Source organism: Mesocricetus auratus, unplaced genomic scaffold (assembly GCF_017639785.1).
Source record: "Mesocricetus auratus isolate SY011 unplaced genomic scaffold, BCM_Maur_2.0 Super-Scaffold_100020, whole genome shotgun sequence".
NCBI lineage: Eukaryota > Metazoa > Chordata > Mammalia > Rodentia > Cricetidae > Mesocricetus > Mesocricetus auratus.
Window position 1 is genome coordinate 39,894,055 of NW_024429201.1, and position 24,407 is coordinate 39,918,461.

The 24,407-nt window shown below is 38.7% G+C and overlaps 1 protein-coding gene across 3 annotated transcripts in view; it reads right to left on the reverse strand.

The window, feature by feature from the left end:
- Window positions 1-24,407, reverse strand: part of Kiaa0825 (KIAA0825 ortholog) — a 446,177-nt gene that overhangs the window by 292,237 nt on the left and 129,533 nt on the right. For all 3 annotated transcript variants that reach the window (XM_040729084.1, XM_013125179.3, XM_040729085.1), the window contains 5 exons: window positions 19,775-20,002; window positions 18,400-18,665; window positions 16,908-17,058; window positions 11,866-12,056; window positions 9,260-9,442 (listed from right to left, as the gene is read on the reverse strand). In XM_040729084.1, the coding sequence (XP_040585018.1) occupies window positions 9,260-9,442; window positions 11,866-12,056; window positions 16,908-17,058; window positions 18,400-18,665; window positions 19,775-20,002 (1,019 nt within the window). The remainder of the gene's footprint in view (window positions 1-9,259; window positions 9,443-11,865; window positions 12,057-16,907; window positions 17,059-18,399; window positions 18,666-19,774; window positions 20,003-24,407) is intronic.

Here is a 24,407-nt window from a genome sequence, read left to right on the forward strand (position 1 = left end):
AACAAATTAAAACTTATAATTAACTGTATATGTTTTTAATGGCCCAGAGAGACCTTGTGAAATGTATTAACATGATGCAAAATGTATAATATTCTGTACAAATGTCTTATCTACAGCCACCTTTTGGAAAGAACTAATTATAGACTACTTTCTACAGATGTCCTGTCTATGCCACCTTTTGGAAATGACTAATATCTTTCTGAGTTGGCTCTAATTCAACTATAGATCTAGGTCTAATAGGGAAAGGTTTGTTATCTAAGTGCTTAGTAGATAGTTTGACTAGATGAAAATTTTATAACTGGACAATCTATTTGCCCACATAAAGTCAAGAGTAAAGACTTTTAGAAATGGGATTGTTTGAGGTGGTAGTTTCCATATAATGAAGAAATAATATTGCCTTTTTAAAAATTAAAATATAATTACATCACTTCCCCTCTTCCCTTTCATAATGCAGAGGTCAAAGTATCATGAGAAAAATAGCCCCATCACAGAAGAGGCAGCAGAAAGAGTGTAAGGACCAGAGGACTAGAAAGTCTACTATATTTCCTAGAAATGATTGCTTAAACAAAATAAGACCTGGAAAATGACAATATCAACAGACACACATATACAGAAGGTAGAAACTGGTCAAAATAGAATCCAATTCTGTTGTGAAAAAAGCCATCCCTACCATCTTCTCACTTTGCATCTTGAATTTGTGCATTGTCCTATTTTCTAAACTTGACTTTTCTCTTCCTTCACTGTCTTGAAGAAATGGGTTATCTTCAATTAAGTATACTTGGAAGATATAATGCCATTTTTTTCTTTAGCATCACTAAATTCTAGAGCAGAGAAACATCCCCAATTAGTTGACAAAGTCAGGCTATAAATACCCATTCAATGCAATCCACAGAGGTAACTACAAAAGCAGACAGAGACTAGCTCAGCACCACGATGTCCTTTTCCACCAGCAATGAGGAATTCCTGAAGAATTTATAGAGCAGTAGTGATGTTAGTAGCCAGCAGTTTCACATCTTATAAAACAGAGCTCAGTAGCAGTAAGGGATGTGGGTGGGAGGGGATTAAGAATAATGACTAGGATACTGTACGACCAGTGAGAAAGTCCCAAGCAAAGAGACAAATGTAAGAGTTCCTCCATTAACTGGATGAACAACAGTCATTATGACACGAGAGTGAAGATAGGACAGAGAGTTGAATGTACAGGAGGAGCCTAGAGAAGCTCACAGGAATTCCACTTAATTTTAAGTAGTCACAGAACTTCATGGGCATTTGAAATTCATATGAAGATATAGATAGAGCATGAATTTGAATTTACTGGCCCAGTATATACAAAAGAAGTCTGATTTGAAGATACCCTTGCAGAAGTCATCACCCACTGAACAAGTACAAAATGAAAAGATAGTCCATCACATATCTTTGGACCAATCTGTAAAGCATGGCATGAGAAGGAGGACTAAAATGAAACAGAAAGAAACCAATCAGAGAACAGCAAAGAGCCAGGAGAAAGCTGTGTTAGGGCGGCTGTTAGCAATGCCAACAGCTGCAGAGAAAGTTTAAAAAATTCTCCTGGAGTTAGTCATTGCATACACATGAGTGCCATGGTCCTTGCTTATTTATCTGGAGGGAGGGAGAAATCAGGCTGCGGGGACAGTCTCTGTGCTAGGACAAGCAGTGATCGGATGTGAGTGAAAACACAAGAGAAAAGAGTGCCGGCAATGTGGGAGGAAGAGGCGTGAGGCAGAAGAGGCGTGAGGCAGGAGAGGCGTGAGGCAGAACCCATACGTCACAGACTAAGGACACAGAATGGTACAGAAAACTTACCAGACTCCTAGCTGAGACAATAAACGCATTAACCAAAGGCATATCCAGAGATGCAGGGGTAAACTGCGATGAAAATATTTATTAAGAATGGATGTGGATACAGTAGTTGCCTAAAGACCATGGGTTGAAGCTCCCAGAGCCACAGTAAAGTGTGAAAGGATAAAATGAATGCATAATGGGCTATATTTTCTCAGAGAACCACAGGGCAGAGCTACCTGTTGAGGAAACATAGAATGTGGCAAGGTCAAAGAGATGACCAAAGCTGGGAAATCTAGAAGCAGTCCCTGGTAGTGTCAGATGATGCAGTTGCCGGCATGTACAGAGATACTTAAGTGATAATCTGTGTGGGCCAGAGACTGGCTAGAAGCCAGCTGAGGTTGGAGGGAAGAAGATGCTGTTTAAGAAGCGGGAGATGTTAGTATAAGGAGAGCTTGAGATTTGCAGGCAAATGGATGGAACTAGAAGAAACCACCCTAAGTGAGGTAACCCAATCACAAAAAGGCAAAAATGGTATATACTCACTCATACACAGATATTAGACACAGAGCAAAGGATTACCAGACTACAATCCACACCACCAGAGAAGCTAGGAAACAAGGAGGACCCTAAGAGAGACAAGCATGGTCCCCTGGAGAGGGGGGAAAGGGACAGGATCTCTGGAACAAATTGGGAGCTTGGGGGGGGAATAAAGAGGAGGGGAGAAAAGAAGGGGGGGAGGAGAACATGAGGGATCAGGAAGATGGAGTGGGGAGAGGAATGGAGAAGAGCAAGAAAAGAGACACATCCATTATAGGTTTAAAGAGAAATCTGGCACTAGGGAATTGTACAGAGATCCACAAGGATGACCCCAACTAGGATTCTAAGTAATAGTGGAGAGGCTGTCTTCAATGTTCTTCCCCTATAATGAGATTGATGATGACCTTAAATACCATCCTAGAGCCTTCATCCAGTAACTGATGGAAGCAGAAGCAGACACCCACAGCTAAGCACTGAGCTGAACTCCTAGAATCCAGTTGTAGAGAGGGAGGAGTGATGAATAAAGAAATCAAGACCATGTTGGGGAAACCCACAGAAGCAGCTGACTTGAGCAAGTGGGAACTTATGGACCCCAGTCTGACAGCTGGGGAACCAACATAGGACCAAATCAGGCCCCCTGACCGTGGGTGTCAGCAAGGAGCACTGGGCAGTCTATGGGGCCTCTGGCAGTGGAACCAGGATGTATTCCTAGTGCACGAATGGCCTTCTTAGCCTAAGCCCTGCCCCAAATGATATGACAGACTTTGATGATCCCTCTGGGAAGGCCTCACCCTCCCTGGGGAATGGATGGGAGATGGGATGGGGAGGTCTGTGGGGGGCAGGGGAGAATGGGAGGGAGCAGGAACTGGGATTGATATGTAAAATAAGGCTGTTTCTAATTTAAATGAAATTTATTATAAAAAAAGGAAGGTTTGCAAATGACAGCCTCAAAGGAAGCGACAGCCAAGGATGAAGCCCTCCTTATCACACCTATACCTGCTTGTGAGTGAACATGAGTGAACACAGGATTCACACCTATTTCACCTATGCCTGCTTGTGAGTGAACATGCGTGAACACAGCAGTCACACCTATCACACCTATGCCCACTCGTGAGTGAACATGAGTGAACACAGGAGTCACATCTATCACACCTATGCCTGCTTGTGAGTGAACATGAGTGAACACAGGAGTCACACCTATCACACCTATGCCTGCTTGTGAGTGAACATGACATGAGTGAACACAGGAGTCACACCTATCACACCTATGCCTGCTTGTGAGTGAACATGAGTGAACACAGGAGTCACACCTATCACACCTATGCCTGCTTGTGAGTGAACATGACATGAGTGAACACAGGAGTCACACCTATCACACCTATGCCTGCTTGTGAGTGAACATGGCATGAGTGAACACAGGAGTCACACCTATCACACCTATGCCCACTCGTGAGTGAACATGAGTGAACACAGGAGTCACACCTATCACACCTATGCCTGCTTGTGAGTGAACATGACATGAGTGAACACAGGAGTCACACCTATCACACCTATGCCTTCTTGTGAGTGAACATGACATGAGTGAACACAGGAGTCACACCTATCACACCTATGCCCACTCGTGAGTGAACATGAGTGAACACAGGAGTCACACCTATCACACCTATGCCTGCTTGTGAGTGAACATGACATGAGTGAACACAGGAGTCACACCTATCACACCTATGCCTGCTTGTGAGTGAACATGACATGAGTGAACACAGGAGTCACACCTATCACACCTATGCCTGCTTGTGAGTGAACATGAGTGAACACAGGATTCACACCTATCTCACCTATGCCTGCTTGTGAGTGAACATGCGTGAACACAGCAGTCACACCTATCACACCTATGCCCATGTTTTCCGTATGTCTTTGAGCCCTTTGTATAAGTCCCCATCTGTTCGGAAATGAGAAGACACCTCATGTAGAATGCCCTTGCCATCATGGATAGCCATCTCCATAGCATACTCTTAACAGAGGATTGTCTTTATTAAGTATTCCCTGACACTGTGTCTAAAACATAAGTCCTGTTGCTATCTCTTCCTAGTCATATTTTACTTTGTTTCCGATTATTTTATGTTTACTTTTTTCTCTATTTTATTTTACTTGTTGTCTTCTCTGTGCCTCTAGGAGAAGGTAACTGAAGGTTATTGAGAAGTGGCGCTTATCACACGTAGGAGAAATGGAATCAAACAGAGTTTGGATCCAGTGTAAACTTTCTCATTAGATTTGTAGTATTTTTGACAACTTACTTAGCCTCTGTCTTCCAATTTATAGAATGGGGATATTAAAATGTGTGTGAGGATTCTGTGAGCTAATACATGCGAGGTACCATGTGTCAGGGATAAGAAGAGGTGAAGTGCCTCTATGAAAACAGCTGCAAGGGGGCGTGAAAAGCATCTACAAACATCTCAAAACGCTATGGAAGTCCAAACAGTAGAAATAGCCATCTACTTGCAATTTTCTCCTCAACAGCAGAAAAAAATAATACAAGATCTAATAATAGAGGAATGATTAACTATTGCCAAATGTTCTTAGATACAACCAAAAACACAGTAGTCAGCTGGCTGTTTCTGTCCTCCTCTTTTACTTAACCTACAGATTCCTGGGCCTGGCAGGAGTAAGGTTATTTGACTATATGGGGTGTTATGGCAGATGTTTATGGTCTCAGAGGGGGTGTGATCTGTGCGAGCATTTAATTCCACAGCAAGAGCCCAAATTAGTTTCATTATTCTGGAGAGTATAAGCGCGTGAAAATTGGCCCATGAGCTCATTGGGGGAATGAGATTGTGAATTTGCTATTAGTTAACCTCTACTGACATTTCAGTATACAAGTAAAAGAGATGATATTCTGAATAATTCATATCAGAGCATAAAGCACAACCTTAAAAATCTATAGCTATACTTTCTCCAATAACATAATTTTTATAAACCAAATTTAAATACCTTAGAAAATGTTAAGTACTTAAAGATGGAGGCAGAACCCATCTTTTCTGCATGCTACCAGTTTGTAAAGAGACCTCTGTTTAGGGGGGAATAAACATGCCTTGTCCTTCCTCCAGGATGAAGGAGCCAGGCTCCATCCCTCTCCTTAACACCATATGGCCTCTGCACCGGCCAGGCCATCGCATCTGACACTCTGGCCTAACACATGTTCTCTTGCTTCTCTAGTCCTCTTACATGCTATCTCTTTTCTTTCCCAACATATTGAGTTGTTCTTGGGATTACATAATCAGTTGTTGGGGAAAATGAATCCAAGGCACCTCAGAAGTGAGAAAAACCAAAAGCTAACACATCTTAGCTGGATTTGCGCTTGGCTTGTGTCACTTGGGAGTGGCTGTGGGCCCAGCAGAGAGAGTCTTCAAACACGGTGCTAGGAGACTGCCCCTCCACAGTGGAGTTGATGCCTCAACAGAGTGTACTCTAGAAAGGTGAAGGGGTATCTCAAAGTTCTCCTCTCTCTGTGCGCAGTCCTATGCTTGGGCCACTAGACATCATCAACTAACAGGAAATCCAAGAGAAAAACACTGTCTTGGAAATAGAATTAAGTTACAACTGAAATATTGGATACGAAAGATATGCAGACCTTTTTGATGGTGCTACAAACAAAAACAATCACAAATCACAAATACATAAAAACAGTTCAATAAAGTATTCCAAGATCGAAATAGAATCCAAATCACTGTTTCACTCTCTTTTTAAATGTCATTTTTAAGTTTAAGGCCTGCCTAGGATACCTAGAAAGATCTTGCCTCAGGAAAAAAGAAAATAAGCAAGGTTTGTTGACACACATATAACATCCCAGTACTTGGGAGGCAGAGTCAGGTGGTTCTCTGAGTTGGAGGACAGCCTGGCCTACACAGAGAAAGCCTATCTTGAAAAAAGCAAAACAAAACAAAATAAATGAGTAAATAAATAAGTAAATATAATTAAATATGTTTTCTCTGGGGCCCTATGATGTTTAAATGTAACTGTGTAAGTGTCAAAATAAGGCACTTAGAGTAAAAGGTAGTTTCCTCTATTACTCTGGCCACTGGCTTACAATTCACAAAAGAAAAACAGCACTCGGGCATTAAAAAAAAATAAAATGAGGACTTTAAGTTAGAAAATGACTAGCAAAATGCACCGTCTTCGGTAGACACAGGATGGGAAAAGGGATGCATAGAAGACGTTGTCAGGTCATGTTTAGAAGAAAGGAAAATGGATTTGCGTATCCATGTGGGAACAGCAGACTGCCAAGGGCAGGCTGAGAAGAGGACATCTGGCAAGGAGGAAGGGCAGAGTGAAGCTTCACCAACAGTAGAGTCAACCTCAGGAAGGGTTAGCAGACAGGCTATCTCTGCAAAACAACCAGCAGTTCCCAGGCTCTGCTTCATCAGGGCCATATACAAAGCTGTTGTATTCTTCTATTCTTTCCAAAGATATCCCCCAAGTAACATTTAGATGAAAATGTACAAACACATCCACAAAATTACTAGGACAAGAAACTTCTCTTTGAGAATCATTTTGCATTGTCAAGTACTTTTTTTTTCAACTTTTAAGTATTTTTACTTTTAGTCAATACTTTTTCCCATTAAGACAAGTTCTTCCTATGTAGCCTAGGCCAACATAAAACCTGCAATACTTTTGTCTTGGCCTAAGCCATGTACTATTATACCAGGCTAACCTAGATTCATTTTAGCAGTTTTATTTAGATATATAATTCAAATATCACAATATTTGCATGTTTAATGTATGCAATTAAGAGTTTCTATTATATTCAAAAAACTTAAACTTCATATCCAATAGCTGCCTACTTCCCCTCTCTTCTTAACCATGAAGGGATCCCTGTGTTTGCATATTTGCCTATGCTTGGTGTTTCTAATGAATGGAATACCTGTCTTTTTAAAAACTCAGCATAACACTTTTGTGGTTCATTTATATTGTAGAATATTGTCCTTCATATGTTATACTGAGTCTTGTTTATCTGTTCATGGGTCTGGGAGTTGTTTCCACTTTGTGCTACTCAGAAAAGTGCTGATAGGCCTATTCCCATACGTTTATATTTATCCTTTTTAGTTTATGGTATGGACATGTGTTTTCATTGCTGGGCCATAAGATCATATGCTCAACATTTCACCTAAGAATATGCTGTACTCAACGTTTTAAAGAATTGCCTGCTTTTTAAATTGTGTCATTCATTCTTGAGATTTGAAAAAGTTTTCATTGAAAATGTGTCATTCCTTAGGGACTGTGAAAAACCATAGACTAAGGCCATAATCTCAAGGACGTAACACTAACATGGCTTCCAAGCAGAGCTATGGTTATACATCATTAGGATTCTCTGCAATTTGGTGACTCTAAAGCCATATGGGTCATCTCAAATAAATTCCAACTTGAGTCTGCACCTTCCCTGTTTCTTAGGATGATTGGCATATCAGCCCTTACATTGTTCTACATTATTAGTTCTTGGCGCTATCTACTTATACCAACTTCCCACAATCAGGAGTTCTGTTATGACATATCAAAACATTTTGGATAAGCAGTATTTAAAGTTAACAGTCAGAATTTATCAACCTTTCCTAAAATTGCTTGAGGCAGCTTAAAAGCTCACTGTTGTGACCCTTGCACACAATCATAGGGCTACAGAGGGAATAGTGTTTTGTTTAAACAAAAATTCATGAAGACAGGTTTAGAAAAAAATACACATTTTTAACATTTTTGTTATGTATCATAAAATTATGTATCCTTGTGCTTGGACTTCGTGGTCCTACACTAGGCTCAGAATGAATACACGTTCCATTGATCTGTCAGAACCACTGAAACAAAGGCAGTCCCTTCTTACAAGGCATGTCATGCCAAGTGACCAGGGCAGGTACAGTTCATAAAAATTCAACACTTTCAGCATTTTATAGTTGCTTTTCATTCTCCAAGTCCTCAAAGCATACTGCTTATTTTCCATCATGAGCTAGAGATGATAGATTTTAAGAATGTTAATAATATTACAACTTCATACCTCTGCTGTGAAAAGAGGCTTTAAAGACAATAAGGTTTTACAAAACATACATATTTTCCTGGTTGATGAAGAGCACACTGCCTTATAGACTTCCTTTGTCACAAAAATCAAAATACATTTCAAAGTTTGATATGTAAAATAAGAGTGCTTCAAAAAATAAAAGAGAGAGAGAAAGCTCAGGATTTAAAACAGAACATTGCTCTTTAAGAAGACACAAGTTCAATTCCCAGCACTGACAACTGACATTGGGTAGCTTACAACCTCTAGCTCCAGAGGATTTGACCATTTGTAGACTCACAGGCAACAGCACCCACCTGTGCACATGCTGCCCAAACTCATATAGACAAGTAAAGTGAATTTTTAAAAAGTTAAAATCTATCAGATGAATAGATGGATGGATATACAGATAGATGATAGAGATAGATAGATAGATAGATAGATAGATAGATAGATAGATAGATAGATAGATTATAGGTAGACCAATAGATAGACAGATAAAACCCTACTCAAAATGTGAAAGTTAATGCCTGGCATGATTATGCAAGCTCATAATCCCACCCAGCACTTAGAGGGAGGAGACAAGGATTTCATCTTTGAATTCAGTAAAGGCCATATAGTAAGACTTCTTTGAAAAAGAGAAAATCAAAAGGGTAAAGCTTAAAATGCATTAAAAAGGCTTATTAACTGAATGGGTCTAACCAATGGACATGAAAAATGTTTGGAGTGACTAAATAGCCTTGAGAACTTATTCATGTGTAGTTTATAAAACATCCCAATTTATGATACTAAAAATGTACTTCAGAGTACTTCTACTTGGTATTAAATACAGAATTCAATAACAGTTCTGACCACAGCTTGGTTAAACACAACATATTTGATACTTACTGATATATTTCTGGTAGTGGTGATGTCAAAATGGCTAATGTTGCAAGGAGGTTGTTGCAATGAGTATGGATTTTAAAAATTTTATTGTTGCTGTACTCATGAGGATTCAAAACTTCCTGTACAGATGTACAAATTGACCATAATATATTCTCAGTGCATATTAAGATTGCTGTGACATCAAGTCTATTGGAAAGACAGAGAAGAAAAATCATGTTAAATAAAATAGTGGATTTGTGTATTGTATACACTTCACTCTGTGTATCCTAAGCATATGTAAGACTATAAAGGTATGGTTATCAGAGGCATCACATAAACACGCCCAAGCCAGGAAGTGTCAGGATGCCTTCTGAACACTCAATGATTGGATGGCCCATAATACCAATGGCAGTACTATTGTAGCAATCCTTTGGGGGTTTGTTTGTTTTAATAGTGTTACTTTTTTTTTTTTAGAACATCCATCAGTGCTGCATGTAAACCACTCCTGACCCACCTTTTGCTCCATCCCAAATTCAAGAGCTCTTATTTAATCATTACTGTTACACATAAGAATCCTCTATGAAAAAGTATTTGCTTTGCATTATCAGAATTCACTTGGAAGGCTGGCCTTGAAATTAATGTGAGCAAAATAGGAGCTGGTTGAAAAGAAAAATGATCTATTACACACACAGACACACACACACACACACACACACACACACACACATACACACACCACAGCAGGTAAGTAGTTGATAGCAAAGAGCATGTCTCCATGCCATCCATGTATAAACCATCAGAAAGAACTCACAAGGTCAGGAAACGTACTCTCCTGGGAAGGCAGGATAACCAAAGCACAAGCTGAGGTGCCTATGGACTCAGAAATTCCTAAAATTATATTTATTTATCTTATTCATAAACTTTTTCTAATTCTCATGTCGTTATTTCCTTAAAATTTTAAGTACATTTTTATTGTAAGCAACACATACTAATCCTACATATTTTTGAAACCCAACATCTCAATTCATGAATACAATCTGTTAAAGATTTTATATATACACATATATATGTTATATATTACATATATATACTAGTAATATATAACAGATGCATGAATAATATATATGGTTTTGGCCATATGTTATATGGATTCTATTAGAGCTTAGTAAGCAATGGTAATTATCAATAATCACTGACAACTATAGACAATCACTTGTAATTATCAATAATCACATCTAGGAAGGTTTAATTTTAGTTTTATTTACTTCTAATTGTTAATAGTTTCTAATCCAAGATACACAAACATACACATTTTGATTTCTATAATAATGATGGTTTATTATTTACCCCTCAAATACAAATATTCACATATTTTACACAGAAAATTTAGAAGCAATAATTCTAGATTTGCATAACAATTTTGTGCAGTCATCCAGAACAAAAAGTCTAAGTCTCTATTGCGCTAACTAAATGTGTTACTTATCTCTGATAATACAAATATCCCATAAGGATGAGCCACATTGCAGCCAGAAATGACTCTGCCTCATAAGAAGGGGAGCAAAAGTAGTCTTTACTCTGAAAAGGAATTTTACATCTATACTTCAGAGTTCCACTTTTTTTTTAAACAACTTGATCAGTAATTCAAACCAGCTTTGCCAAATACCATGTTTATGAAACACCATAGGAGGACCTAGATGCCCTTCAAATCACAGTGTGTTTTACAAGAACATGACTAGGAAATGATTCCTCCTGCCAAAAATAACAAGGAAGTTTCTGATGTCTAGGTTCTTTTGTATCTGAAAACATTACTTCATACCTGAATGCAGGTTTTAATCACATTAGCACAAGCATCTAGAAAAAAACAAAGTCTTTTCCCATGTAGCTCAATGTTATCATTAAGCTCATTTACATAATATTCACTGCCAATATACTAGAATTGCTCTCTAACTCAATCTTTTATTTAAAACCTAGTGTCTTTTGCTTCTCATTTTCTTCATTTGGCTTTCAGTAATATATAGAGAGGCAAAAGGAAAAATAAAGGGAAAGTCTGGACAATAAATCATACTATGTTTATTATTATTATGATTGTTGTTATTTGGCTTTTTTTTTTTTTGAGACAGAGTTTCTCTATGTAGCCCTGGCTGTCCTGGAACTGTGTGGACCAGGCTGACTTTGAACTCAAAGATCTGCCTGCCTTTGACTCCTGAGTACTGGGATTAAAAATGTGCACCACCACACTGAGCTAGAATATGTTTTAAAACAAAGTAGTTTCCTTAATGAAAAATAGCTACTCTGTTTGAAAAGTGTCCAAACTAAGTAAATAAAATGCTAAAATCCCTTGATTACTGAGTGGTACAAAGTCAGGTTCGCCGCTCCATCCTCGTGTGGTTGCTGTTTTTTCTGTACGGGGCCTTAATGAGCTTTATCTTATTGTGTACATTTGACCTAGAGGCACGAATGGGGACACCAAGGGGCAGGGAAGTCATTCGGAACCAAGCTCCACTTTTCTACATAATGTCTCGAATGGTAGAAATGCGCTAAACACACAAGTTTTGTCTCGTGCTTCACAATCACATTTTGTTTACGAGCTCATTTCTAAAAATGTCTCCTTGAAGAGTAGCTTTTGTTACCTTATCTGTGCAGTTCTCTTAGGACTGGGACACGCCCGAGCATATCTGGAGGCAAGTAGACCCAAGGACTTCTCCAGAAACTCTGCTAGAATCGCCTGAGCTAGCTTAGCCGGCAGTATGGTCCAGAGATCATGACGCAGAGCCCAGCTGAAGTAATGCCACATCTGGATGGAGAAGGAACATCTTTCCCCCTGGCAAAAAATCATCACATAATAAACAACAAAATCACATCTTCCAAATGTCCGTTTGCTTCCTGGGAACCTAATTAGTTCAGGCTGAGAGGAAATCATTGGAGCGCCTGCTAGATGACCAACAAAGAATTTTGACAAGATGTTAGACATCCTATTGACAAAGGAACATATGTTTTATTTCATTTCCGAAGGAGATATTCTAGTGTAAGTTCAGACCACAATCATTTGACTTCGCATATTTTTCATCTACCTGGCCTTGGCCTGCCTTTCAAAATCTACTTTTAGGCACCAGCTTTGTAGTCCTTAACAAGCCATGCTGACTCTCCAAAATTAAAATGCTTCAATTGTTTATGGAGGCACATTTCTCTGAGACGATTATTAGCCTGACTGAGTTAATTTGACAAATTTTTCAGATTCTGTATTATAATGGAACAAGAGGACTGAAAATAAACACATGTGCTACATTCATGAAACAAAGTGTGATGCTTAACTATTGAAGGATGCATTAGGCCTTGAGCAGTGGATCAGTGTCTATCCCTGGAATACAAACAGTCATCGTGTGCCTATAGCACAAAGAGGGATGCTCTCTCAGCCTGGACTCTTAGGGGAGTGCCTGGACCCTACCCGGAGTGAAATGACAGAGTCTAGATATCCCCTATGTGGAAGGAATTGGCAATAGGGTGGGAGGCTTGGGGGGGAAGGGGAGTGCGGGAGGAGGGGAGGGAGAGGGAACTGGGATTGACATGTAAAACAAGCTATTTAAAATTAAAATAAAAAATGATATAAAAAAAGACTTCCGAGATAGAAAGCAAGTAACAATGAGAAATATCTTCAACTCTCATGATAATTTTCATTAATTTGGCTTAAATACAAATTTTCTCTCCCAAATTAATTACTTTTTAATTGGCTTTATTAAGAGATAAAAAAGGGTGCATTAATACATTAGGCTATTCCATGAATGGTGTCTTAATAATAGTTTATACTAGCAACAGATGAGCAGCAATCTAATTTTACACCATCTTTAAAGTGTAGGTGCAGATTACCATCATTTTGCTTTTTTCATAAATCCAAAGGGTCAAATACTCATTTTTCCCTATTCCTCCACAGACCTCATCTATGTGCTAACTTTTGCCTGACTTCAGAAGCAGATCCAGCAGTGACTGGTCCAAAGGGAGCAGGAGGTAAGGAGAGGACAGGCTGCCTCAAGAGGTTTGCAAGTAAGCATTGATTAGATAGCATTCTTAGTAGGGGGTGGGGTGGGTATTTGACCTCACTTCTTCAAACCAGATCAAAAGATTATCTGAAATAGAAAGAAAAGAATGCATGCTTCAAATTTAATTTGGTTATGTTAATATAGCAAAACATCAGCCATTAAAATGTCCTGTTCAATCCCTAAACATTTCTCTTTTGTGATGGGGGATGACCTTCTGTATATATGTTTCTCTTATTCGTTGATGAATTAAAAAAAACTCTGAATGGCCAGTAGCCAGGCAGAAAGTATAGGAGTGGTTACCAGACAAGGAGAATGATGGGGAGAGGGGGCAGAGAGAAGCCACAAGGGAGACGCCATATAGCTGCCAAAGAGGTAACATGCTGGATTATGGGTAAGCCACAGCCTCATGGGAATACATAGTTTAGTAGGTATAAGTCAATAATTGAGAGAGCTAGTCAGTCAGAAGCCTGAGCCATTGACCAAACAGCTTATAATTAATATAACCCTCAGAGTGTTTATTTGGGACTAAAGTGCCGAGGGCCTCGTGTGACATTATTGCAATTTGCTGTGTGCACTAGCATAGTTCCAAATAAGTGTCATCTGAGAAGTATCTGCCCTTGCCAATGGTAAGAGATCCCCTGTCATCCCAGTACTTGAGTGACTGGGGAAGGAGGACCGGTGTAAGTGTGAAGCCAGGCTCAACTATGCAACAAGTTCCAGGCCACTCTGGGTTACAAAGGGAAATTCTGTCTTACAAAGCAAGCAAAGACAGTCTGCTTTCTTCCTAACCCGAGTACCAGCTTCTCATACAGATATTTTCTTCACATGGCATTCTTTTGACAGTTACACTGATTACTAAAATACTGTAGTCATTAAAAAGAAATAGTGGCTGATTTTTAATTGATAATACAAAAAAGAGTGGAACTATTACTGTGCAGAAAACTTGAACTCAAGTTCAAACAGGAAGGGATTTAGACTAGGTGTTTTTGGACTTCCCAATTACATACATACTTAACACAAAATGTATAAAATTAAAAACAAAGCAAAATTAGTGCTTCTAAGAACTGTTAAACTAAGAGGGGTCTCAAAGTTTGATTCACTCAAACTTCAAATGTAACTAAAGGGACTCTTGAATCCACCAGACGCAGCACTGGCAACCCAATAACACTGTGATCAACAAGGTTTCCCATCATTTTCCAAATACAGATAATTGGTTTCCTTTATGGATATCTTTTAGTACAGAGGTTTTATTATGCTCAAAATGTAATACGTGTATTTTAAAGAGCATAAGTTGCTTCATGCTTTTGAGGAGTTCTGTCAAAATGCCCTTTGTTCCAGCAGTTCTTTCAAAATGAAAACAACTTCCGTGTGGGTGTATGTAGGGGTTTCATTAAACTAAATATGACTCCAGTCTTTGACCCGTTTCCCTGCTTGTTGTCATTTCAAAGTATTCTGTAGTAAACATCTGTTGTCTTTATAAACCCACTATAATGTAAACAGATGTGAGCTTTTGCTTAGATTATATATCAGGAAACAAGCAGCTGGACCTTATTATAGAAGCCACTCAGTATTATCTCTGAACAGATAATTCTTTACTTTTTGACTATTGGAAAATACTAGTTCCTAAAATTGAGCAGATGTTAACTATACAAAAAGCTTAATTTTAAACATGTAATCTCAATACCAACTGCATTACAATGAACAAGACCCCAGCTCTTTGGCTCATGCAGCCTGACATGTTTAGAGTTTAGAAATGTGTGCCTGTCATTCACTTGCTATCATAAAACATGAGCAAACATTGCTTCCTAGCTTGTAAATTCTTTTACTGTTTTTCCCTATTTCACGGTGCACATGGCCATAGGTTTTTCTGAGAACTCTATTCAACCCTTCATTTCCAGTCAGCCACGCATCATCTCTTTCCTCTTAAAACAAGCTTTCTAAGACACAGTCCTGTTCCCCAAATCAGCTGACATCACATGGAGGACTGGAGGAGAAAGGGATTCAACAAGTGAGATACAACTATGTCAGCTACACCACTCATCAAAACAGTTTAAAATCGGGGCTATTTTCCAAACCATCTTAGTTTTGGTAAATAGGAAAGCAGCATCGCTTTTTTTTTCCTACGCATAGATAAAAACTGTTACCTGCAATTAAATTGTAACTGCTGACCATGTAAGAACACAGAAGCTCAAGTACTGGGTAATCACAGAGTAACAGTTTCATTATTTCTGTCCTAAGATCTACGAGATGCGTGTTCCATGGTAATTTGTTTTGTTTTGCTTTGTATTGGTAAGTACTCAGTGCATATACTTATTTACACTGCAGAACTGTTGTAGTCCCTGATTTGCATAAGAGGAAGCACAGATCTTGACTGTGTGCTGAGATGATGCCTGCTCCTCACTGTAATCATATAAAGGTGTTTGGGTTTAGTGAAATAGTTTGAAACACGAAGGTTCCACTTTCTGTCACTCTGTTCACCTCAAGGCAGGCTGAGTCTGTGCTGCTGCCCGGAGAGGAGGGACCGAGACTTTCATTCTGATTTCAGGCCACCATGCCTCTTTCTCTTTCCCATTGGTTGCTGCTAACACTAATGCCTGAATACAGCGGCTTTGGAAAATGATGTATGGATGCTCTTGCAAAGAGAAAACTATCTGGGGAGGGCTCTAAAGAGATGAAACAGCCTGAGGGAAACAGAAAGCTGTCAAGAGGGTCTTATTTGGGGCCCCTGTTTTAACAACATCCATAGTATCTCAGGCACAAACATAGCCATGCCTAAGGGTGACAAGAGTGATCGCTGAAAAAAAAAGCCCACTCTCTTTTTCAAAATACTCCTTAGCTGTTCGGACAATCCAGGAAAATGAAAATCATAGACTGTGATCCAGAAGAAAGGCTATGATGAAAAATAAAGATGAGTCTGGTCATTGAAACTTTTAAACTTCAAATATGATTTTAAAGATATATAAATACTTTGCTCTTGCATGGAATTAATTTCAAATATTATATGATCTACATATAATCTGTGTGATTGAGTGGGAAAGAAACTAATGAAGCCTGATCACACATAATTTTGACTGATTCTCAGTTTGGTTATGTTGGGGGATTATTTGGGCTTTAATGTGATAGGTATTTGGGATTTCATCAAAACATGAACTAAATGAAAATAGTGAAGCATAAAATATTAAGACAGGTATAACATGTACTCTTAAGAATGAGAAAAAGAAGCATAAGAGTAAAGCTGCTTAATAACAAGTATTTATTAAAGAAGATGAAAATACGTAATAAGACGCAAGGACACCTCTAACCGGAAGCTCTGGAAAAACACAAAGAATTGAGTTTGTGCTTGTTATCTCTGAGTTATCATTGAATCTCATTATATCCCAATTCACACAGCGCTGCAACCCTGCAACTTAATCAAGTTATTTTTACTTTCAAGCAGAAGGAGAGTTCTGATGTCTAATTTATTTCAGGTTTCCAATGACAGTGTTTTTCCTAAATACGTATTCAATATTTAAAAAATATTATCCTAACAGGCTTAGTGTTTTAGTAATATGGAGCTCATGTTTCTAATTAGCCAGAAAGCAGGTAGGCAGTAAAACATATTTGTGTAAAAAGGACGAATAGTAAACTTAACTTCACACCTCATAAAAAGCTTTGTAGTCATCCCAGCGGTGGCTCTCAGCATCCTGTAAAATGCTTGTAGCACAAACTCTGACGCAGTAGTCCGCAACCTGAAACTGCAGAGTGTTGATGAATTCCTGATATCGCTGGATGGGCACCAGGAATACAGGTCTGTTCAGAAGGAATGATCAAAGAGACAAAGATTTAAGGCCTGTGCAGTAGGAGGTAACAACCACCAGCACTACAAATGGTTTTCATTATTAGATATCAATCATTCATTTCCTCCCAAAGCTGAAGGCTGTATCCACATTCACCTTCCAAAAAGAAAAGAGGGTGGGGGGAACTCGCCTTTGTTTTGCAAGTCCTTTGAAAACGTGCATCTGCTGCTCTACAAGTATGCACTTCAACTCGAGACACACTGTATTGTCAATACATCGCTCAAAAATAAAGGTATTGTGTGTGAGACTATTATTAGAGATCAGTGCATTATTTAGGCATTAGGTTATCATTATTACTGAGGAGCAACATATACTTGTCAGAAGCAACTGTTCTAAAGCTAACACATCCCATAAACACACTCCTTTTATTTTTAAAAATTGTAATTTTGTAGATGTCAATTATCTCATAAACTGTTTTAAAATAGTCTACTGAAATGAAGTGATTTCTGGCATATTTTGTTTATAAATTCAAGTATGAATCACAACATCTGACTACTTATGAGAATTAAGGAAATAGCATAACTGTATCCTACATTGAGCCAAATTTACTTTGCTTTTATCTTCAGCTATTTATATCATAGTTCCTTATTTCACAGCTAAGAGACTACTCAGGCTGAATAAAGAATATAGAAGAGACTCTTGGGTTGCACTGGACTGCCATGTAAGTTCTACAAAATTCAAGAATAACCAGAAAGATCATTTGATAGTACTCATGGTGACGTTTATCTCCATACAGAAAACATATTGTATTTTTAGACTACTAGTGCATGAGAATTAAGATTGGCAGATGCTTCTTCTTCAAATATTATGGATAGTTTATTACTAAATAGATATCTGTCCTGCAATATGTTTACACTAGGCACAAAGATGGATTAAAATGCATTTATTCACTGTGGCAGTTCCTAACAGCCTGTTGGATTAGAAGCAGAAGCAAGAAGTGAATATTTCACAAATGTTAATATGGGGGAGAGAAACAAGGTTAATTTCCCTTTTCTCTGTGGTCAGTTTATTGGAGGAATGGGGTAAAATTCTTGTCATAACAACATGCAGAACATGGCTGCCCCTTTGTGCCTGTCTTTAGCAGAGATTGACTTTGTTATTATCTACACATCTAGTTTAATGTAACCCACATTTGACCTTTGAAGCATTTCCTAGTCAAGAAAGATGAAAATAATCCACCATGTTAATGATTGTTTTCTCCTCCATGATTTATGTCAACATTTTTATTCTCTGAAATCTGAAGAGTGCATGTTTCCTTAAGCACGAACAACAATTTAATTTAAAAGACACTCACTTCTTGGTTGTCTCTCTCATCAGATTGTCATAGTGTGTAAAATGCTGGGAGACATAGGCTGCTGTGGAGAGGAGGCCGTGCAGGTTCCTCAGCGGTGCCCCTGAGGGAACATCCCTGCCTCTCTCTTGCAGTCTTTCCAGGACAGCTGTTGCCACTTTACAGCAGGCCTCCACGAGGTTCCCTCTAATTTCCTGAAGAGAATCATCTCTGCATCCCAGAGCCAGTGGAAGCATTGTGTCAAGCTTTTCCATGATGTCAGAGCAGAACTAGGGAGAAATAAATGTGGCGCTGAGTTATTTGTACCCTGACAGCACCACATAATTTATATACAGTGGAGCCAAATTCCTAAATAATGAATTTGGCATCAAACATAAATATAATGATGTAGCTTTACAACAATCAATTTCTCAGTTGTAGAAAGTTAAATGTTTCATGTCAAATAAGGAAATACCAAAATGATATCTCTCTATATATAACTTTTAGCTTTATGCTCACCAGACATTATGAAAAACTCATGAGCCAGAGTTACATGACAGTATCTTTATGTGTAGTCAACAGAACTCAAAATAATCTGTATCCTTGATATTAACTTCACATTACTTTTTGAATTTGCTTCTAATAAATTCCCAGGTATAAACATATTTTACTAAGTAATACAAAGAATATCACATTGGCTTAAGTAACCCACAGGTAGAAGAAACAATTTCATGTAATCCCTTCTTAGGGTAAGGAGCCATGATAAGTGTTGTGTCTGTTCTGTTCTCACTATTTAATATGTGTCTGGTCTTGTTAATGGTAGAGGAGCTGAAGGCACAGCCTGCCTCTGCTATCTGACTAGTGAAGACAGCTCCCCACAGAGGGCTCCAGAGCCTCAGGGTAGCAAAGGGAAAATGAAGTCTGGGACTCCTAAAGACACCTATCACTGGCTGCTGACCACAGTGGGGTAAATGCAGACTGTCTATAATGATTGACTTCATTTCCTGGGCAGGTTCTGTTGACTTTCAAAACAGATAGTATGTTCATTTAGGGGAAAAGATTTTATATGTTCACAGCAACACAAGATGGTATCCCCTTTAACCTCTTAAACTCCTCATGTCAATACTCCCCAACTTATTGAGACCACCCCTTTCAAGTCGCTTCAGAATAAAGGGGCAAATGTTAGCAAAGAGACACACATCCTTTCTGGTAGTTCTGGGCTACAGACAACAGAGAAGAAAATTAATATGTTTGGGTGCCAGGTCCTTTCCAAGGCACTCCACCATCTGACCTATAGGCTACTTTTACAATCCTTGCATTTGCAAAAAGAAAGAATCAATAAAAGTCCTGAACGCTGCACCTTCCGGAACAGTGGGAAGCAATGTCTTCCGACACTTGCCTTGGCGACTTGCTTTGGTTGTTCCTCCTCGGCACACATGTGGCCTTCTTGCCAAACTTTTGGGACACTGACAAGGCGCATGGTGTAGCTGGCAGCTGAGGTTCTTTCTGTTTGCTCCTGCTGGAGAACTTGGGTGGAAAAGCCTTCAATGGCTGCTGATATGCAGTGTGCTGTGGCCTGAGCGATTTCTTTAAATGCTTTTCTCCAGCCAAACTCTAGTGAAGTAGCCTGAAATACAGATGCATATGAAACCATATTCACATTAGTTTTAGCGTAGGAGCAAACATTTTCATATAAAAATATTACCTTCATTCAACATATTGAATACAGTATCTTTTGATATAGTCTAAAAGTCATTCTTACAGCCCGAAGAGCATTACCTTGTGAATGAAGCAATACGCACAAACACAGACATTCTTTATACACAGCAATATACTGACATTTAACTTTACTTCCTCAGTGGATTTAATCAAAAACCCTTTTCAAAATTTAATCTTTTAAGTATAGTTCAATAAAGCCATCTTTAACGAGAGCTGAACGCTACAGTTACAACCTATCACATAAAAACAGCCTTTAAATTCAATACATTTAATAAAATCTAAATTAGATTTTTATAGTCCTTTTACCATTTATTGTTAACAAGAATTGCAACATAAGTTAGCATTTAATATTCAATCTCTGATTTCTCTTTTAATATCAGTATTCTAGACAAGCTAAAAAAGAAAACAGCAATAAAACGAATTTTTCAGAGAAAACAAACATTTCACCTTTCTGGTTTTAACTTGCTTAGAATTTTATTTAGTCTCTCCATCAACAAAGACTAGGCACTTTGTTTTGTTACAAGAAATGAGGAAGTAAAGCGGTCTGCATTACTTTGTATGTGGGAGGAGCATCACTACATAACCATTCTGTTGTCTTCGGTGGCTTCACAGTGTGTTTTTATGTTATAGTTCACTCTCCTATGCAGCTCCTCCAGACAGCTTTTCTTCCTTTTACCTTACTCTACATTTAAGGTTTCTATCTTCCATGTTGTGATCATATTCTTTCTTCCCAGATCTTCCAACCCAATTCCATGTGTGTTCCCTCTCTTAAAATGAAACAAAACTTGAGTGTTATAATCTTAATGCCATAATTTGCTTTAATTACTGTGGTAAAACACCATCACCAAATGCAGTTTAGGGAGGGGAGGGTTTACATGGCTTCCACATACCAATCACAGGTAATCATTGAGGGAAATCTGAACAAGAACCAGGAGACAAACCTAAGCAGAGAGCCTGAAGGAGTGACACTCACCAAGTGTTCTCTGTGGCCGGCCCAGCTTACTTTTTTATGCAATCTATGACCAAGGGTGGCACTGCCCGCAATTGCATGCCTTCTCCCATGCGAATCACCTATCAAGAAAATGCCTCACAAACTCACCTACCGCTTAGTCTGATGGAGCAATCCTCCAGTGAAGTTCCCTCGTCTCAGAATGTCCTTGCTTGTGCCAATTGACAAAACTAATTGGCAAACTTGGTTTAATTTTTTTATATTAGTCTTGGTCTCATATGGAAATATGTCTGTGAATATAGACATCCTCTAAATTCCATAATGTTCTCTAAAGTACTAAAGCCATGAGCATTAAGCAGACTAAATCTATGCTTAGAAATCAAGCTCTGTTTTAGTAGATCTTGTTTGTAGTAACATACCACCTACTCCAACCACAGAAGACTTAGAGCTAGATTAACGACTCAGCCATTGAGAGAGCTTGCTGCTCTTGCAGAGCACAGGAGTTCAGTTCAGTCTCAGGGATCCAGTCCCTGCTTTCTGGCCTTCTCTGGCCCTGCCCACATACATACAGAGTAAATCTAAGAAAAATAGTTTTGTAAGTAAATCTTGGACCCTAAAGCCCTGATTGATTTTTTTTTACTTTTTCTGATATTAGAGTCTTTAGCTGGAAAATTGAGTCAAACTGAACAGCTTCTATGCCCCCTTTCAGTCTAAGACTGCAGCAATCAGGACTTGTGAGATGTCTCAGTGGAATAAGGCATGGGCAAATGTACTTGCTATGCCAACTCAAGGACCTCATTTTGAGCCCTAATCCCATGGTAAAAGGAAAGAGCAGACTCCTGAATGTTGTCCCCTGACACTCACTGGTGTATCCTGGCACATATGCATTTTCGTTTGCCTGTGCCCCCCCACACACACAATAATCAACCAGAATTAGTGAGATTAAAATCATAGCCTAATTTGTTGTGTGTTTATCCATCCCCACATCATTTTAACACATTTTGTACAACTATAGAAAACAATAAAGATGGATTATTTATATATAGCTCATGAGCCTACAACACTGTATTCAAAATAACAGCTCCTCGTTTACAACAATTAAGATGGAACTCAACTTTCCTGTCTAAAGTTTATTTGATCCTTTCACAACATAGAGCTATATCCCATTTCTTAATTATATTTAAGCGCAATTAACCAATAACTTTATCCCCTTATCAAAATGAAGGTCAGAGGATAACTTCCAGGAATCTGTGCTTTCCTTCCACCTGGAATGTCAGCATCAAGCACAGGTCATAAGAAGTGGAAAAATTACAGCCTGTGGCATAACAGTAATTCTTTGGGACACATTAATGATAAAAGCATTAAAGGACTACCTCTATAAAAATGAAAAGCAATAAACAAAGTCTTGGTTTGCTTGCTAGTTTATTTCTCTATTGGAGCACAGATATTTATTAAAATCTTCCGTTCATTCAAGGAAGATATTTGGTAAAAGATGTGACTGTTTGATGTGGAGGGAGTCACTTTCCCTTTCCCCGTCTGTGCTTTTTTTCTCTGTCTGCATAGGGACAATTTTTTTCCTGTGATAATTGATATGTGACTGTAATATGCTGGCAATATGAGTTCCCCCCCAAGGATCAGAAACAAAGAAATAAATCATTACCCATACAAAGAAAACTGCAAACCTCCATGCACTGACACCATCTCCTAAAAGTCTATGTTTTCATGAAAGATTGGTTATTTCTTCTCTTCCCATCTGATATTTGGCATCACACACATTCCAGTTAAAATAAAGAACATTTGTTAGTTTATCTAAGAAAAAGAGAAAGAGCTGAGTAGCTTTCTTTTCAGTGCTCAACAGTCAGGAAATTTGGAATCCTATCTTCTGTTATGTAATGCTAGATTCACGCTGAATTTGATTTTCTTCTTGTTGTTGTTGTTGAAGCACTATATACACTTTGAGTATTCCTGATCGTATCTCTTGCTTTCTAGGCTGGGAAATGTATAAACTATACAGACTTTAGTTTTTTAAAATGTTGACATAGTGTATTATTCAGGATTAATTGAGAAAGCAGACACCATGCAAGGAATTTCAAAGGGAAGAGTTTAATGTAGGGAATTGATTACTGTTATGACTGGGTAATGGCCCTCTTTAGCAGTGGTTCTCAACCTGTGGGTGACAACCACCTTGGGGACTGAATATCAGATGTTTTGCATACCAGATATTTACATTACAATTCATAACAGTAGCAGAACTATAGTTAAGTAGCAACGAAATAATTTTATGGATGGGGGCACCACAACATGAGGAGCCTTATTAAAGGGTCACAGCATTTGGAAGGTTGAAAACCAATGCTTGCCCACTTTTCTGGGGAGGCTGTTCAAATGTTAGAAAGTAGGGCATAATAAGAGGAAGTATCTCATTAAGGACATACCCTTGGATTGTATTGATTTGGGATGCTTCTTGTCCCACTGTCTGCTTCCTGTTTGCCATAATAATGTGACCAGCCATCTCAGGATCCTGCTGACATGGACTGAGCTGCTTCTGCTGTCATACTTCTCCTACATCCATTATGGGATGAAATCTGGGATTTGGGGAGGAACAGTGTAGGCTGAAAATGCAATCTGAGATTTGGTGGCTCTCCCCTTCGGTCTGAGCACTGGTAGAAGAGATAGTGGCTAGCTACTGATTTTCAGCTTGAACCCCAATATCTGTCTCTGAGTTTTTATTATTCCTGCTAAACTTTCTGTAGGGTATTTTGTTGCAATGATGTAAAAGTAACTAGCAGTAACATAGGTGACACAACATAAGAGTAACTAGCAGTAACATAGGTGACATGACATGAAAGTAACAGTAACATAGGTGAGTGATGTAAACGTAACTAACTGTAACATAGGTGTCAAAAAGAGTGTGGAAGCCAAGCACAAACTATGAAGCACAAGGCAGCAGCAAATCAGTCAAGCTTGGGGCTGGTAGAGCAAAGGAAAGCTACTGTGCTTTGAGAAACTGAGCCACCAGCAGAGGCTAAGTCAAGGCTCAGCTTCCAAGAGAAACAACAATCACATACAGAAGGGAATTCTACCTATTCTCTGCAAATTGTGACGCCAGTGTCTCCCCAATTCCCTTAGTTACACAGACACTCCCACAGTCCAGAAAGCAGGAGAACTGGTAGACATAATTCTCTCTACTACACAAGAGAGCACAAGCTTGCAGTGGACCCTGAGCAAGTAAACAAAGAGATCCATTCAAACCTTCATGCCTTTCCTTTGCAAACCAGTTTTTATCACTTTTCAATGGCTACCTATAGTTCACATTCTAAAAATACAGATCCTGAGCCAAGATGGGAACAAAAATTTCTTGACTTCT